The sequence below is a fragment of the Maniola hyperantus genome, chromosome 15 (assembly GCF_902806685.2).
Source record: "Maniola hyperantus chromosome 15, iAphHyp1.2, whole genome shotgun sequence".
NCBI lineage: Eukaryota > Metazoa > Arthropoda > Insecta > Lepidoptera > Nymphalidae > Maniola > Maniola hyperantus.
In genome coordinates, this window is record NC_048550.1 from 11,484,006 (window position 1) to 11,503,365 (window position 19,360).

The 19,360-nt window shown below is 36.1% G+C and overlaps 1 protein-coding gene across 1 annotated transcript in view; it reads left to right on the plus strand.

Annotated features, from left to right (window-relative positions):
• The window catches only part of LOC117988927 (BMP and activin membrane-bound inhibitor homolog), a 126,815-nt gene that overhangs the window by 90,676 nt on the left and 16,779 nt on the right, over positions 1-19,360 (plus strand). The window contains exon 2 of the mRNA XM_034976217.2: positions 8,867-9,035. Coding sequence (XP_034832108.1) covers positions 8,867-9,035 — 169 coding nt within the window. The remainder of the gene's footprint in view (positions 1-8,866; positions 9,036-19,360) is intronic.

Sequence of the window (19,360 nt, forward strand, 5' to 3'; positions counted from 1 at the left end):
TTTATAGAATTTCCAAGAGACGAAAAAAACAGAAAACTGATGATAAACCACATAATGTAATATATTGTATTATAATGAGTTCAAAGGCCAATCCGACTGCAATTAATCTACCACTCAAAACGTTGAAGATCCAGAGAGAAGCATAAAACATATTAAAAATTTCATTAATTAATCAGATAAAAGAAGAATTTCGCTAAGTAGTCAATCTAACAGCATCGGTGAATGTACCGTAATTCGGCACATCGAAGACTCTTATGTTGATGATTATTCAAATCTCGGAATGCCAACAAGGCCGCCACACAGCCTTGTGTCCGCATCATCCAATCAGCTCGGTATACCATAACTGGCAAGGTAACTCCAATCAGTACTCTTAGAACGAGTTGCAACACGTTTCGACAACGTTGATAGATTTCGAGTGTCGAAACACTGTAATGTCAGAATAAAATGGATCTACTTAAATTCCCTTATTTTCAAATCTGACATTCTGTTCCATATATTTTTATTTCACTAAGTTTCTCCATGTTTCCAATGGACAAACTCGAGCCTAAAATTTCCACAACGTGAGCTAGTGGCCGTCATAAAGTCTGCGTCCTACTGTGATGGCTACAGGCTGATGTAATCATGTAGGGAAGATCATAGGTTTTTCCCAATAATTACTACACCCAGTCGTCTCAGCCTTCTCTTCCAGCCACTTCCCGCCCAAAATGTGGGTCACTTTTTTTTCGAAATCTTAATATACCCGATATCCTTGGAACGACTTCGGGTTATGTAGGATTTCTAGTTTCTAACCACTAAAACCCCCTCGGTGGCAACCCTCAACGCTTATTGGGAGGCTCCGAGATTTCTCATGAACACATTGATCAATTCTACTTTGACGTTATGTAGCGATACTCGAAATCTATCAACGTTACCGAAATATGGACACCTGTACTAAGGGTACACAATAGCGAAACCGGCTCTAGCGCGCGCCACCAAAGTTATTAGCGTAATAAAGTACTAGATAAAACGCGAGACAGCGTGTGAACGTAGAGAGAAAGCTGCTGTCGCAACATTCGTAACCTTATTACTAACCGATAGCTCTGACGTATTCGGCCGTTTATAGTTTGATTGGCCCCCCCATACTATACCGTCTATAATCTTATAGGTTTCAAATATTTAATGAGCTCAACCAACTCTATAAGATTTAATGATGTTTGTTCGTTAAGGTTTTATGGGATCAAATGTATCACTATTTGATCGTATATAGGTATTTTATAATTCGTAGGAAATAGATAATCTATATGATGCACTCTGAACTCAATAAAAAGTAGCACTTAATTGTGCTTATTTGGTTATCCAGAATATAAATATATAGAAGGAAAAGGTGACTGACTAAGTGACTGACTGACTGATCTATCAACGCACAGCTCAAACTAGTGAACAGAGATTGATCTGAAATTTGACATGCAGACAGCTATTATGCCGCAGGCATCCGCTTAAAAAAGGATTTTTGAAAATTCAACTCCTAAGGGGGTGAAATAGGGGTTTGAAATTTGTGTAGTCCACGTGGACGAAGTCGCAAACATAAGCTAGGTTAATATAAATAAGTAAACACCGAAAATACGCAATCTGGTTGTATAGGTAATATTTATAGCAAAAGCTATCTTGAAAATACACACACACAGACACACACACTAAAAGAGTACCGGAGCATGCATAACTCACATAAGAGATGTTCACTACAACGCGCAATTGCAGGAGCTTTATCTACAAGTTCAATTAACTCTCGTAAGTTAAAACTTGAACATGCAGCTCTAACAGAAATAGCAAACCATTGCTGTGCCAAGTGGAGCGGTATCACTGTATCTTAATTGAATCTCCCATCACAGATGAGCGAAACGGTCGAGAAATTGTAACAGTGCAAGATCCTAGATTTATTGCGGGTATACTGCAAAATCACACTAGGGTTGTCAAAAGTATTGAACACCGTTTTTAGGACCCCATTTTTAGCTGTCAAACTACCGCGGTAGATTGGCCGAACGAAACTAGCTCACTATTGGCTAGAATGCATTCTTCTTATACGAAAAGATACTATAAATTCAGCCAATCATATCAATTGAGATTGTTATGATAATTGTTGCAGCTTTTCCGGAATCAACCTGCAGAATTCATAATTTAATTTAATTTAAAGAAGGAAATTTTTGATTCCTTATATTAAAACTGATTGACACATCAAGTGTGTTTTCTTCGAGATTTCTGGACTGAGGATAGAGATAAATTCTGGAACAGATCCCATAATAACATTATATTGATTATAACTTGTTTCTTGTATAGATTATAAAACAGCTTCAATAACAGATATAAATCAATAAAACAGATATTTGAGACCGTCTCGTAGTTTTACCACTATCTTACTGCAATAAAAATATTTTTGAACGATCCAAATGAACTTATAAAAATCTGTCTGATGAAAAAGATAATTACGAGTTTGAATTTCAACATATCGGGCGCGGAAGCGTCTGCGTCCTGCAATCAATGCAATGTATACTTTACTAAAAAGTTATAAAATTTGTGATTTTAATTAATTATCTTACATAGTTCTTAGATTACACATCATGTGTTTAATAAGTTTCATCAAAACTTTAAACCTATTACTGTATTTATAATTTTTACATGTTTACATTCAAAATTTTGTTGGTTTCAAAACCATCAACAATCAATTGTGATCTTAATTAATGATCTTAGCAAGTTCAAGTGAATTTAATGATATTGAAAGGATATTGGAAAAGGAGTGAAGGAACTTGAACCTTTAAATCCGGTACTACATTTATCATTTTCTTGTGATCTCATTCGACGGGCGCACGGTGGCCAGAGCCTGCATGCGAACATTTCAATCGCGATTGAAGAATACCGGCTTCAAGATCCGATCGGGTTTTTTTCGTCTGTAATAAACACGTCTTCGGAAACTCCTTTATTCGGAAACTTCTTTAAAGGAACTGTTTATATTACAAATTGAATGTTTCCAAACAGTTTTATAGCTTTATTTTCATAATATGTTCATTTCAAATATTTGGGATGCAACGGATTTTTCATATACTGTGCTGGTCAGATTTCATAGAACACTAATTATGTCCCATTTTTATTTTTTACTAGCAACCCGTCCTGGCTTCGCACGGGTAGCTTATTACAATTTTCGTAGACGTCTCTATTTTTTCGAAAATAAAATATAGCCACATAGGCATATTTTATTTTCGAAAAAATAGGAATAATGTAGCTTTCTACTGGTGAAAGAATTTTCATAATTGGTTCAGTAGTTCCTGAGATTACCCCCTACAAACAAACTTACAAACTACCTCATCATAATGTTATAGTATAGATTCATATTATATATAATACACCTTAGCTCTTGACTGCGATCTCACCTGAAAAACCCGGCCAAGTGCGAGTCAGACTCGCGCACCGAGGGTTCCGTACTACAGTCGAATTTTTTCGACATTTTGCACGATAATTCCAAAACTATGATGCATAAAAATAAATAAAATCTGTTTTAGAATGCACAGGTGAAGACTTTTCATATGATACCCCACTTGATATAGTAATCTTACTTTGAAAGTTGAAAATACTAATTATTTGTTCATGAACACATTTCTTTTGTGATGTAACCACAAATTCACGGTTTTCGGATTTATTATCTCATGATTCTAGGTCAACGGGAACTAGGTATTGTTGTAACTATTTACATTCCAACTTCCAACTGTTCAATCATGATGCACTTGCGAACAATTTAAAGATATCCTAAAATTGCAGTATGATCATACTGCGAGGATCTATCGATTATTTATTTGTGGGTAAAATAGAACTGTTTAATTTAAAGGTTCTTATGTTTAGTCAACAAATAATTGTAATAAAAACTTCATATATTACGAATTGGTAATAATGTAAATGTTACTGGTTTTATTTGTATCGCAGCAATGTTATCAGTATTTACTGTGTGCGGTTTTCTAAAAGATAATAATGACCAGCTAGAAACGTTGCTATAAATGGAGCTATGACTAATGGTTAGTGATAAAAACTTGTTAAACACATTCTATCTTGGAATACAATAAGTATAGATTTCTGTTTACCCATGTTAATAGAATATTAAATCCTTCTTCAAAGTGTAAGCTCATTCAATAATCTCATCGGCAAATTATATCATTAAGATTGCCGGCTTAGCCATAAAAAGGTATCAAACAAACAGACAAGACCCATTATCGCATTGATAATGAAAAGGAATCTGACATGGCATGGAGCGTTGCCACGTGTTTCCCGTTAATGATTTCACTAAATGCAAGGAAAAAACTAAAAAGGCCGAGCAAACTAAACGTGAAAACCGTGAAGGCGCACAATCTCAGCAAATGCGCCGTGAAGCTGCGCCGGCGCCGCCTAATGTAAAAAGATTTAAACTAAAGCAAACATTTTCGTAAACAGCCATGTGAATAATAAATCCAACCAACAAAATCTAAATCTGAAACGGTGAGACGATAATCACGTTAAGCCTCTACAGACGTTCGAACTTGTCCGCCATAAACGGGGCGAATAAAACGATCAAACCATTCGGAAAGATAAAGTGCGATAACTCGGATGCCAACCTAAGCTTACAGTGATTAATTCAGTTTCAATCTTCATTCAAATCGCCCACTACAACTTCAGCGAATCCAAAGTCAAGCGCCCCGGTAGATATTTAAGAAAAAAAATCCTGCTTTTAGTTTGGGCCTTTGTTTCCGGGTTAAGCTAAAACTTGGGTTGACTCAACCGATTACGATCATACTTAGCTTAGTATCTAAGCCTGACAATGTTTGCAATGACTAGTTAACGATTGTTTTCGAACTGCCAAAGTAATGTCTAAATTGATTCAGTGTTTATTGCATGATGGACGTACAAAGATATAAACAGATAAACTAGCTATTAAAATTGGGTAAGTTGACCGACCTAAGTTGGCCTTTGATGGCTTTCAACAAGTTGGCCGGTCTATACGCTCAAAAGCTCAGAGAAGATAAGAAGCACTCCACTATACTGTTTTAACTTTTATCCCATACTTATGCATCCCTTCACCGACTCATTATAGTGTTTCTATCCTTCACTAGCCTCGCTTCGTCTCGCTCCCGCTCGCCTCCGGAGGGCCATTTATCAATTCCAAATAACATGCCGGGACCTTTTCTTTTCTGTTTATTTGTTTTTTATTTACCTTATCCTTTGGTGCTCCTTTTGTATTCCTTTTTGCTTCCAAATTGATTGTAAAGCCGATCTAATGACGTCCATCTAACGTACGATGGTTCGATAAAGCTAATTGTGCTGCTAATGAGTAAATATTTATGGATTTATTTAGACTTTCATTAGAAACGGATCAGGATTTTGTATACCTACCTTTTTTTTAGAGAATATTCTTATAGTGTCATAAACCAAATACATTCGTAATCTTGTAATTCTATATGTTTTATAACTAGTTTGTTGTATAAGTTGTGATGATTTGCGATTACTGGTATTGAATTGATTTAATTTACGGTATTTTTGCTAAATTTATGTAATTTACCCAATAGTTATAGTTATAGTTATAAGCCAATCGTTAGGATTGCAACTCGCATTGGCATTTAGGCCTGCAGTATTTAATTGCGAAATAATCTTCTCTTGGATTTATTGTGATAAGTGATTAACATTCTGAATGTAAACGTACCTCCTTATCCTTAATTTATCAGTCAATTGTAAAGATTTTGCTTCATGTTTACCGATAAGACTAGCATTGCAAGAAAATCTCTACTTGGTTTTATTGTGACGAGTCATTAATATTCTGCACGTAAACGTACTTTCTCATCCTTAATTTTTTCACCTATCAATCTTGTTTTTAGCGTTGATAATAATTTATTTATCATTAGTCCGAACTCCTGCCGCTCGAAGACTTCATTTCAAACAGAATGGAACGCGATTACAATTTCAAAATACTTTGCTGAATCTTGGACTTTGAAGTATAGATTTTTTGTTCTAGACTTTCGTCTTCTTGAACGTTGAACGGGATTATTTTAACAAACTGTCTCAACATCATTAATTAATGTTCGATTGCTTTTAGCAGTGTGATATCGTGTTTATAATTTTAAAACTCTTGTGTAATTATTGTGCTTGATTTTCAAAAAGATTTCTCTTTATGTTTTTTTTACTATTAACACAAAATAAAAATGTCGAATTTTGTGTCGTCTTCTACTTTTTTACTGTGATATAAACGGTTTTAAACAAAGGTTAGATTGCTTTGGGCATGTCCCAGAACTCTTGAATTTTAATCGGCCCATCGAATCTGTTTTACAAATCATCCAAAAATTAGGCATGATGAGGCCGATTTCGTGCAGGGAAAGAATTCCAAAATCCGTCCGGACTAGAGATCAGGGGGGGTCTGATTGCGTTTTCTCAACTCCGGCCCCGAGAGCAAATAAAGCGGTCCCTCTGAAATTAATTTCTTTTTGTTTCATCGTCTGGAGTCGAAGCATTTACATTGAATGCGTTCGGAGGCTGCCCGCTCGTAGGATATTTATGTAAGGGCCCTCTGTGCATGACGTGCGCATTATTCATACACAAATACTCGTCGGACCATGCCATCTGTTTATTATTTTTTTACCGGTTTGTCCACTCCGGGAGTTGGATGAAGGCTTTTTTGATGTCGGAAAACAATGCGTTATTATTTTCGTTATAATAACTTGCTTGAATGACTTTTAAATGTTGACTGTTATTAAAATAACAAGTTGTTTGTAATTTTTTAATAAACTAAATAATGGAATTACACTCGATACCAATGGTTTTAAAAACTTACCGAAATCGCACTTCGTCATTTGGTGTCTTCTTTATATTCTTCGTTATATGAAAAAGGGGTATTTTAGGCCCAACCCTTATTAAATCGTAGTCCCATAATAAAGTTCGTTCGTAATGATGAGTACAACGATTCCCTTTTCTGGTAAGGACATATTTTCCGAAAAACCTTGTATTTGTTGCAATATGTTTTCATACTTGATTCAACCATAGTTGCTTAGCTAATTATTTTTAAACGCCTACATACTATTTAACGTGACATCAAAACTTTATGGTTTTCTCTTATGTGCTTTGAACAGAGCAAACCGATAGCATGTCCTTATATGGTCAGCACTGATTCATTCAGATCTTATGCACTTAAATCCGATAGCAGGAACTGAAGGTAATGTGTCTAAAACTATCAAAGTTACCTTGTATTTCTTGCAAAACGTTATTTCATAGTTGTCTTCTTATTTGTTGAACCATATTTGCTAAACTAATAATTTTTACATGCCTTATTTACCTTGCCTATCAAACTTTATGGTTTTGCTCCTCTGCTTTTAACAGCAAACCGATAGCATATCCCTATATGGTCAGGACTGATACATTCAGATCGTATGCACTTAAATCCGTCACCAGGAACTGAAGGTGTTGTGTATAAAACTGTCAAAGTTACCTTGTATTTCTTGAAAATGGTTATTTCATAGTTGTCTACTTATTTATTGAACTATATTTGCTAAACTAATAATTTTTACACGCCTTATTTACCTTGCCTATCAAACTTTATAGTTTTGCTCCTCTGCTTTGAACAGAAAACTGATAGAAAGAAATAAAGAAAGAAAACTAGTTTATTCATCTTATGCCTAAGGTACAAACAAACTTAAAATTAATGGTTAGTAGGTAGTAGTTAGTAGATAGCATGCAGTGGCGTGCAAGTCATAGAGGCATAAATGCACTGCTTACCCCAGTTGTAATAGCTCAATGCATATTTTACATTAGGTATGACCTGCCAGTAAACAGGTTCCTCCCTTACTAATGCCTACCCTGGCTTCAAACCCTGTGCACGCCACTGAGCATGCATGCATGGTCAGCACGGATTCATTCGGATCGTATGCACTTAAATCCGTCACCAGGAACTGAAGGTGTTGTGTATAAAACTATCAAAGTTTACGATCACCGGCGCCTCGGTGTCGACACCGTGTGATTGGATTCACGTACATTCGCATTTCCCTTTGCATTGGTAATAACAGTTTCCTGCATTCAATGGGTCTATAAATACATTTTATTTGTGGCGACATTTAATTTTACGGTTGCCGTCAACATTCGTTTGAGTTCGTTTCCTTGATTTACGCTTTATGGTTGCAAAATCATCAAAACTCTAATTCGAACCGCTAGGATATGGAACGCCCCAGCATCAGTTTTCCCGTCCAATTTTGAAATGGGTACCTTCAATGGGTAAAAGGCAAGGATGACTGACTGACTGATCTATCAACGCACAGCTCAAACTACTGGACGGATCGGGTTGAGGAGATCGCCCGTGAACGGGCCCTCTTTTGTGGCGTCGTGTCAAAACTTAATTTTTTTTTTAAATGTGTTATTTTTTTACGATTATGTTTTATAACGACTTTTTTTCACTCTATTATTGAAAATATCCACAATTACAGTTAGAATCGTAAACATGCATTTATTTTGAAGAAGTATTGATTAAATATAACCTCAATATCAGCAATATAAAAAATAAGATTTCTTTATAACCAGGGTGAATAAATAGAAATCGTTTGCAGAATATAAAGAGTTAATTATTTGTCTACAAAATAAAATTAAAACCATGGTGACATAACAATTATATTAGGGGGGGCCCAATAGCTCAACCGGTAAAGGAGTGGACTGAAAACCGAAAGGTCGACGGTTCAAACCCCGCCCGTTGCACTATTGTCGTACCTACTCCTAGCACAAGCCTGACGCTTAGTTGGAGAGGAAAAGGGAATATTAGTCATTTAACATGGCTAATATTCTTTATATAAAATAAAAAACTTTCGTAAACCTAAAGCTAATAAAGATGTCTCTTCTCTTCCAGATCCCAACCCCGAGGGTGATGCAGAAGGAGTGAGATGCTACTGCAACACAGCGCAGTGCGTCAGCACTGGTTACATGTGCCGGTCGAGGAAAGGGGGCGGCTGTTACAGCGAGGTTCCCCCCAGAAGACACCACGCGAGGCACGGCTGCTTGCATCATTTAGCTGAAAAGTGAGTGCAAGAAGTATAATTCTAAATAATTCTAAATTTAAGTCTGTGTGTCTGTGTTCATATTGTTTAAAGATTAAGGTCATAACATAACTCACAGTATTTTTTGTACAAAAGTAATTTAGTGAACAAACAAAATACCAATCGAAGTAAAGTTCAAACGATTAAAAAAGGTTATACGTTTCAAACAAAAAAGGTTACAAATATGCAAAACATCACGATCTTTTGAATTTAATCAGGCATGTTGTAAAATTTTATTGCTGCTAATTACAAATCCAAACAGGTAAATCTGAAATTAAAATCAACTTTTGAATTTTCCGGCCTAATGTTTTAGGAAATACCTACCTCACTAATTATGCTCCCACTGCAGAGAAAATTTTAACAGTGTCTTCTTTTCTTAGAGAAAGGCATAGTACAGGGTGTAACCGGAACGCTAGCAAAAACTTAACGTTATTGTTATACTATCAAACACAATCCAATAACAATAACCATTTGCCTTATTTTGTTGTTTTAGTGATTTAATATTTTTCAAACCAGCAATGTATAGCTTGTAAAAACTCGGGTCAATGCCCTACCTACGACGTGAAATTGACTCGAATGGCCTACTTACGCAACGTTCGTTGACCTCTAGCGTTAGTCAGATGTTTTATTTGCAATACAAAATACAGGATTTTTTAAATATTTTTTGCGTTTTTTTTGTGGTATCCTAACAGTAATCATCAGTTCTATCACCTGTCTTCGTTTTTGCCAGCATTCGGTTACACTCTGTTTGGCTACAGGTGAACTCTACCATAATTGTATGATGTCCATTGTTCAACTAGAAGGTAGCACTCAAACTTTCTCCTGAGATGTAGGTTTCCTATGATAGCATTTGATTTGATCACAGATCAATGATCATAGTGTGTCTTCTACTTTTTCTTTGTGTGTATGTGTGTGTGTGTGTGATGCCGTCTAATTTTCTTTGCTGATTCAGAAACCCAAAAGGATCTTGGCTTCCGATTTTAGAAACTGCCTGTCTTGACTCTTGACTCTGGAGTCTATCGGTTTGATTCCAAGGGCTCGTCATTCAGGGCGGTTTCCTGTAGCTTATTTTGTGGTTGAAGGCGGATTCGTCGATCTAGTGACCAATCCCTCCTTGCTTCCAAGGGGTGGGTTTTCGTTAAATACTTTATTTCGTAATTAGTTAGTGAGTGGTATTTATTTTGCTGTTATTTAAAACTAGATGATGCCCGCGATTTTTTTAAAATCTCGTTGTAACTCTTTGATTTTCCGGCACAAAAAGTCACCTATATCCTTTCTTGGTATGCAAGCTTCTCTGCACCAAACGTCGAAATGGTTAAAAAGCTGGACCATGAAAAGCTAGCAGACATACAGACAGGCCATAGCACACTTTCGCATTTGTAATATTACCTACTCTGGATTATTATTATGCGATGATGTGTGATGGATTATTCAAAATACAGTTAAGTATTTAAATTTTTAACATCCAATCCTGGAATTCAATCTTACTCTTATATAATATGATGAACAGTCCAACAATCCTAATAACTTTTTTCTGTTTTCTCAGAAAGTTATTGTGTATCATATTAACACCGTCACAATCAAGATTCGTGTTTGATACCGCGTGCGGTTTCCTGTGTTTCTTGTTAACTTTCATCTAAGAATTAATTATTCTTTTGTTGGGCAACGCTTGTCTACCTACCATAGATATGCATTGTCATCGATCAATTCTGCTTATCACGCTCGAAGAGCGCGTCTCGGCTACATGTTGCGCTTGTGGTACCTACTCGTATCTTCAATCAATTTGTCTTTGGTCATTTCGAAATTACTTTAAGGTCTGGACACACAATGCGCGACGGAGATGTGTCCTACGCGGCTCTTAAAATTTTAATTTAATTTTAGTTGTTATCGAGAAAGGCGTTTGTCTAATGCTCTGCAGGTGTGCGTAGCGCCTTACGCTGATATCGGCCACGTCTAATATCGATGCTAACGTCTGTCTGTCCGTCTGTCGTGTATGTCAAGAAAACCTATAGGGTACTTCCCGTTGACCTAGAATCATGCATTCGGCAGGTAGGTAGGTCTTATAGTACAAGTAAAGGAATAAATCCGAAACCCGTGAATTTGTGGTTACATCATTAAAAAAAACATTAAAATGTGTTCATGAACAAATAATTAGTATTTTCAAAGTAAGATAACTATGCCAAGTGGGGTATCATATTATATAAGGGCTTTACCTATACATTCTAAAACAGATTTTTATTTATTTTTATGCATAATAATTTTTGATTTATCATGCAAAATGTCGAAAAAATACCCGAGTACGGAACCCTCGGTGCGTGAGTCTGATTTGCACTTGACCGGTTTTTTTGGATTTGTCCACGCGTACGCGCGCATTTAATGTGCCGCGCAGCTTATCCCGCGCGTTGCTGCTTTCTCGCTTTTTGTCTATTCAAGCCTTTATAGCTCTTTCATCATCGTTGACAGCTTTAACAATTATTACAAGCAGATAGATATTTATGGCTTCCATTAGAGATTATAGTCGATTTCGAATAAATTCCTCATATTCCATCATAAATTATACGTATATCAAATAAATCATACCTATATCAAATAACAAGTTCCGAGACCTTCCGATGAAGTTCATTGTTACTCCTTGATTGCGGGCCGGCTGTGTTTCAATATCAGCCTTTACTTGGACCCCTAGCACAGTTTGCATATTTCGAAAACTTAAATGTTTTTCTTTTGTTTCGATGTTACATCATTTTAACGTATTCGATTTTGCCCTCTGTACGCTTAGAAGATTTTACGTCTCTCCAACGTTGCTAGAATTTGAGATTAGAATCACAATAACGTCAAAGTAAAATGGACCTAAAAGGCTTTGAATTGAAGTCAAAAATTCAATGCCACTGATTTTAATTTCGCAACGTTTCCGCTTGGTGCGCCGGTTGTAGATGTGTAGACAAACTTGAGCTTTAAAACAAGGCAGTTAAGATCCATTTTACTATAACGCGGAAGTGTTTCGATATTCGAATACTATCAACGTTGGTAAGACATAAAATCTCGTATTAAGCGTGCTGGTTATTTCGAATACTCATGGGATTGCCGAGGTATTGCAGTGCTTCTACTATGTTTGCCGAAGCGGGGGTGCCCGACTTCTATTGTATTGTAAGAACTCGCGTAGCATCCTTTTGGGAAAGACTTCGGAGCTCTAACAATGCAATACTCAAGGTCGTTTGTGAAGGGATGCCCAGCCCTATTTTTAGTTATTGGCTATCTGTACATCAGGATACGAACAAAAAGTAATACCTGTGACCTGTGACATCTAAAATGAGTTTTTTAACCATTTCAGTTAGTCGTAAGGTATCTTAATGTATTTATGTGTATGTTTTATAATGTAAATTTTATTTTATTGTAATTTGTAAATGTGTATATGGGTTGTTTTATGCCTGAAAATAAAAACTATTATTATTATTATTATTTCATTACGGTTCTTAGATTTGTTATTATCAAAGTTTGAGCAACACCTTTTTTTTATATACACAGGAAATGCCTGACGCATACCCCACATAACCCTTCCATAACAGAGGGGTTATGTAGGGCTTGCACCCACTAAAACCTGTGTTCGTCCCTCGACAGACTTTCTGTGATTTATACTTTCGAACTATGATAATATTAATATAGAATAATAATATAGAATATAGAATATAGAATATTAATATAGTCTTAGAATAATTAAAGCAATCAAAAGAATTTATACTAGTTAGATGTTATTGCAAATTTTATTTTGATTGCAGCTATTAATCGTGTAGGTATACTACAATTTTGTAATAGTTTAAAAGGGATTTTGAGCTTTAATTTTTTTTAGTTTCACAATGCTCTCGCTGTTGAAGTATTAACAGAACTCGAGATCGAATTTCGTTTGGAAAAACTATAAAACTCATACTAGCTAGGGGCACTGTGCAGTTTATTATCTTATTCAGATCATCGGCTGGGTTGAGAGAACAGGTTCCGTCTACGGCCGCATGCCAGGTTTTATTTGCTTTAAATTATTTTTGCTCGTTTTTGGCAATCTCCTGTCGTTCATTATCTTCGCTAACGATCGGCGAGTCTGCTTCGTTAAGATTTCAATCTTAATCAAATTGAAATTGTACGGTTTTATCGGTAATTAATTTTATTCCGTGACGGTTTATTGGCTTTATGTTATAGGGATAAGATGAGACACGCCGCGCTATATAAGTCATTCCTAGAGTGCGAGTTGTCCTACTTAGAATCTCCTAGATTGTTGACAATAGTCAAATTAAAAGATCAAAAGCAAAATAATATTTTTAAAACAATTCATTCTATGACTTCTAGTAGCCATTGGTTCATCCTCATCATCATCATGAACCGATAGACGTACGGACAACACGGTCTTGCGCCGCCTGATTCCAGCGGCTCCCTGCGTCTCGTAACGTCCACGGGCGGGGGGGGGGGGGTTTGGTGTGTTCCCAACGCTGCGTCTCCAACCTTGGGACCCCAACGTATATCGGTTTTACGAAGTATGTGCCCTGCTCATTGCCACTTCAGCTTCGCAACCCGTTGGATAGGTGGGGAGACTATTTTTCCTAATTCAGTTAAAGATGTTTTAATAACCCATTACTACGCGTCCGAAAGTAATGTACATCAGCCTTTAGAATGACATTTCGGCTTTGTAGAGCGTCACTCATACCTATATGACGTTTTGTCGGTCTCAACGACAGGGACAGCGCTCTACAAATCTGCTATCTCCTTCTAAAGGTCGATGTACATTACTTTTGACCGCGTACTGTGGTTTCTGTTTATTTACCACTAGCTTATGCTTAGCGCAGCAATCTAGCCGTGAAAGGGCTACCGACAGACAGGCCCTCTAGCGTTTATAATATCACTAGCTGATGCCCGTGACTTCCTCCGCGTGGAATTAAGTTTTTAAAAATCCCGTGGGAACTCATTGATTTTCCGGCATAAAAAAATTTTTACAAAAAAAATAAAAACCGACTTCGTTACATAAACACTAAAAATTGAAAAATAATTTAATTTATTACCGAATATAAATTATGTATACAAGAGTTAATATAGTTCCATAATAATATTTTTTGGGGTCGGTGCCAATGAGGTGCCATTGTGGAGTCCCATAAAAATATGAAGTCTAGACGATTCGCGCAGCTAAAGCTAATTGGCACCGGCACCAAAAAATATTATTATGGAACTATATTAACTCTTGTATACATAATTTATATTCGGTAATAAATTAAATTATTTTTCAATTTTTAGTGTTTATGTAACGAAGTCGGTTTTTATTTTTTTTGTAAAAAATTTTTATAGTCACCACTTACCTACCTAAGTACCTACCTATTACCTAGTCACGGTTCCGATTCAATTTCCGTAATAAAAAGTTACCTAAACGTAATTTTTGTCAACTACGCTTCCTCAATTAAATCACAAGCGAAACGAACGAATCACCTAATTATTGAGGCACATAGTAGGTTAAATCTCAACCAATCAATCAATCAGCCTGTCTGCGTCCACGGCTGAACATAGGCCTTCCTAGGGTTGTGCCACACAATATGACAGTTTGTTCCGGCGCTTCTTTTGCTTGTTCTCAGGTGGAAGAAGCGCTGGAATAACCAGCTACAATAAACGTCTTTTTTTTCTTTCTTTCCCAAGAGTGCTACCACACACGGTCATCCGCCTTCCTCATCCACCCACTTCCCGCTACCTCTTATTAAGGTTGTTAGTCCAGCAGTGGGTGGGAGGTCGTCCCACACTGCACTTGCTGGTACGCGGTCTCTAGGTTCTCTAGAACACGTAAGCCTCAGCGGCCATCGGGTCTGCGGCAGACGTGGCCTGTCCGCTGGCCCTTCAGCTTGCTACCTAATTAGTTGAGCTATATCGGTTACTTTGCTGCTGTGATAGCCTATTAGTTAGGACGTCCGCCTCCTAATCGGAGGTCGGGGGTTCGATCCCGGGCACGAACTTTTCGAAGTTATGTGCGTTTTGATTAATTAAATATCACTTGCTTTAACGGTGAAGGAAAACATCGTGAGGAAACCTGCATGCCTGAGAGTTCTCCATAATGTTCTCAAAGATGTGTGAAGTCTATCAATCCGCACTTGGCCAGCGTGGTAGACTATGGCCAAAACCCTTCTCACTCTAAGAGGAGACCCGTACTCTGTAGTGAGCCGCTGATGGGTTGATCATGATGATGTCGGTTACTTTGGTTGAGAGTTGAGACTACGGATTTCCTCGTTACGGATTTGACATTTTTGATTTTATTTTTTAGTTTTTTTTTTTGTTTTTTTTTTGATTTTATTGTGATTTTTCAAAATTTATATTTTAGTCATAACAACCATTTTTTATTGAAATACATAAATGCAAACTAGGTAAAGTATTTGATTAGGTAACATTACCAAATTCAACAGACTCGATGGTTGAAATAATTCGTAAGTCGGAGTAAAGGAGAACCAAATAACTGACATTATTGTGAAAAATATTTTAACTGTGAAAAACAAAATTTGCACTGTTTTAAGATTTCACAATAATATAATCCAAAAAGCGCATAAATGTACGAACTTCATGAGCTCAGCCGGTAGTTCACAAATATTTGCATAAGAATTTTTAACTTTTCAAATAATTATTATCTCGTCATAAATTCATAAGCTTAACAATCTTGAAATATTTTTTAAGTGCTTGTACTTATAACTTACATTTACTTAAATAAGTATGCTTATATTTTGAGTAGGTATCTACTTAACATACGTTTTGTAAAAAATACTAAAACGCCTTGGTGATCATCATCATCATCATGATCAACCCATCGCCGGCTCACTACAGAGCACGGGTCTCCTCTCAGAGTGAGAGGGTTTTGGTCATAGTCTACCACGCTGGCCATGTGCGGATTGGTAGACTTCACACCCCTTTGAGAACATTATAGAAAACTCTCAGGCATGCAGGTTTCCTCGCGATGTTTTCCTTCACCGTTTAAGCAAGTGATATTTAATTAATTAAAACGCACATAACTCCTTGGTGATACTTATTTCAAATTCAAACGTTAACTTCAGCCGGATTATCTACGCCATGGTAAACTGGTTTTGAATTAACACATTACTAACTACGTCAACTGCAATTTTTTTTTTTTTTTTTAAATAGATATAGCGAGCAAGCGAGCAGGCGGGTCACCTGATGTTAAGTGATTACCGCCGCCCATGAACATTTGCAGCACCAGAGGAGCCGCCGATGCGTTGCCGGCCTTTTAGGAATTTGTTGGTCCGCCCCTTGAATAACCCCATGTTATAATCTAGAGGGAACACCGCCGATGGGAGTTGGTTCCACAGTTTGCACGTGCGTGGAAAGAAGGATCTGGCGCAGCGGACGGTCGAAGTGCACCAGACACCCAGATGGTGAGGGTGAAATTCCTTACGGTGGCGCGCGGTGCGGTTGTAGAAAAAAGAGGGTGGAATGAGGTCAAAAAGCTCTTCAGAGCACTCCCCATTATACAGGCGATAGAACACGCATAGAGAGCTAACGTCTCTGCGCACAGTGTTTCATTTGACCAAAAAAATTTCCCTCTTCTGTTTTCAGTATTAATCGATTAAGGGATGCATTTTAAATGCACGAGTAGAACACCCACGTGTCAATTTCAAATACTTTTTTTTATAAAAAATATTGAAATTTGAGTGATATTTTCATGAAAAAAATTTAAAAATATTTTTGAAACTTAACTATCCAAGATATTTATTTCAGATAATTATAGGCTGATGAAACGTCATTGGGCGCATTTTTTTCAATAACTAATTTCGGAAAATTACCTCTGGATACCGAGTAATTTTTTTTTTTTCAGATTTTCGTTTTTATTTTTTTTCTCCTTAAAAACTCAAAAGTGGGACTTGTGACTAGCACTGTAAGATAGCTCTTAAGAAGGCCTATCACTGATAAAAAAACCACGTTCCACTATTGCGGCCCTTGGGAGGAATATATCATTTTATTCTAAGGTCAAATAATACTACATAGGGTTGTCGCTAAAGGTTAACTTCTTTTTTTATGAATAAATATTGATATGAATAAATAAGTTGTCGAGAAATAACGGGCAGTCGTCATCATCATACGATGGATCATCATCATCATCATCATTGATAATATAAGTAGGTAAAATTAAATTTTTTCTTCAGATATTCTAGAGGAAACTTGTGATGTTTGAAATTTAACATTAATTTGTAGGTTTTAAAATGCTATCTCTACCTCAACTGACGTTACTGGACCTCTATATGCACAGTTTAACCGGTGATGTTGTAAATGCGTTAAGTTACTTTATTCCTTCAAGACCTGGACCTTTTTATATGGAACAGCATTTAATTTGCCACGGACCTTTTCCGATATAATATGATACTGAAATATGCACTATCAATGAAAAAGCACTAAAATATGCAATAACGCTATGAAAATAGCTTTATATGCATTTGCATATGCAAACATGCAAATGCATATATTTCGATGTTTAGTAGTTAGGTTCTAAATGAGATAAAATATTGTAATATTGGAAAAATATAGTCCAAAAATAAAGCGAGTAAAGGTCAAATAGAGTGACAACCCTAACACAATTTTTTGAAGTGTAATTACTCCCAAAGGCCGCAATAGTGGAACGTGGGTTTTTTATCAGTGATAGGCCTTATTAAGAGCTATCTTTTAGTGCTAGTCACAAGTCCCACTTTTGAGTTTTTAAGGAGAAAAAAAATGAAAACGAAAATCTGAAAAAAATTAATTACTCGGTATCCAGAGGTGATTTTCCAAAATTAAAAAGTGGAAAACATGCGCCTAAAGATGTTTCATCAGCCTAAAATCATCGGAAATAAATATCTTGGATAGTTAAGTTTCAGGAATATTTTTAACTTTTTTCATGAAAAGGTCACTCAAACTTTAACATTTTTTATAAAAAAAAGTATTTGAAATTGACACGTGGGTGTTCTACTCGTGCATTTAAAATGCATCCCATAATCGATTAATACTGAAAACAGAAGAGGGAAATTTTTTTGGTCAAATGAAACACTGTGCTGCGGTGCTCCAGGCTTTCCAACGAGCCGGTTAGTTTGCAATGATAGATATGTCTGAAAAAACAAAAAAAACAATTATTAAGAGTCTCAAATTAAAAATACTTCGTACCTACCTACTAGTAATACATTTTTTAAATAATGTAAAATTAACTATGACATAATGATAAACAAATCTATACTAGATAATACATAATATTATAGATGCAAATTGCAAAAGTGTGTCTGTCTGTACTTTTTATTGTAATCTTTCATAGCTAAACTTTAATCTTTATTTTTGCTGTAGATTATTCAACCAGGGGGTAATGTACCTAACTAATGTCTTACGTCACGGGTGCCGGGATAAATTGCCAGCGTAGGTAACGAAGATTCTAGAATCCTGAGTGAAGCGCAGGGTTTAGGGTTTAGGGTCTTTGATGCATCAATCATTGTTATTATTGGCTTTTATCGTCTTTTTGCTGCAATTTTTGCCAATAGCTAGAGAGTGTCGGCCAATCAGAGGTGATTGCGACCGTCACACTGTACCTTGGTGTAATTTTTTCGTAATAGAGTCCCAGAAAGATTAGGCACCTTGTATTTCACGCTGACTATTTCAAAGTCAAAGTCTAGAAACATGCTAAATATTATCGATGATATAAAAGTGATAAATCTCGCAAAAAAGATACTTAACAAAAACTAGTCGTCAATAACAATCTTACAATTGCGTTAGTCACTTTTCATCTCGTCATTTCAAATCTTCGGAACAATATGAAACAGGATGTAGGTATACGAGATTGTGAGACCTACTTATTTAAAAGCACGCACGATCTATTTAGCACTCATCTACCTGCTCTCCACGCTTTTGCGTCCTCAATAAAAAAAATTTACAAAAAAAATAAAAACCGACTTCGTTACATAAACACTAAAAATTGAAAAATAATTTAATTTATTACCGAATATATTATGTATACAAGAGTTAATATAGTTCCATAATAATATTTTTTGGTGCCGGTGCCAATTAGCTTTAGCTGCGCGAATCGTCTAGACTTCATATTTTTATGGGACTCCACAATGGCACCTCATTGGCACCGACCCCAAAAAATATTATTATGGAACTATATTAACTCTTGTATACATAATATATTCGGTAATAAATTAAATTATTTTTCAATTTTTAGTGTTTATGTAACGAAGTCGGTTTTTATTTTTTTTGTAAAAATTTTTTATTTCACAATTTTTAGTGGCCCCATGGAATTATGCTATGACTGGTTAAAAATCTACTGTTTACTA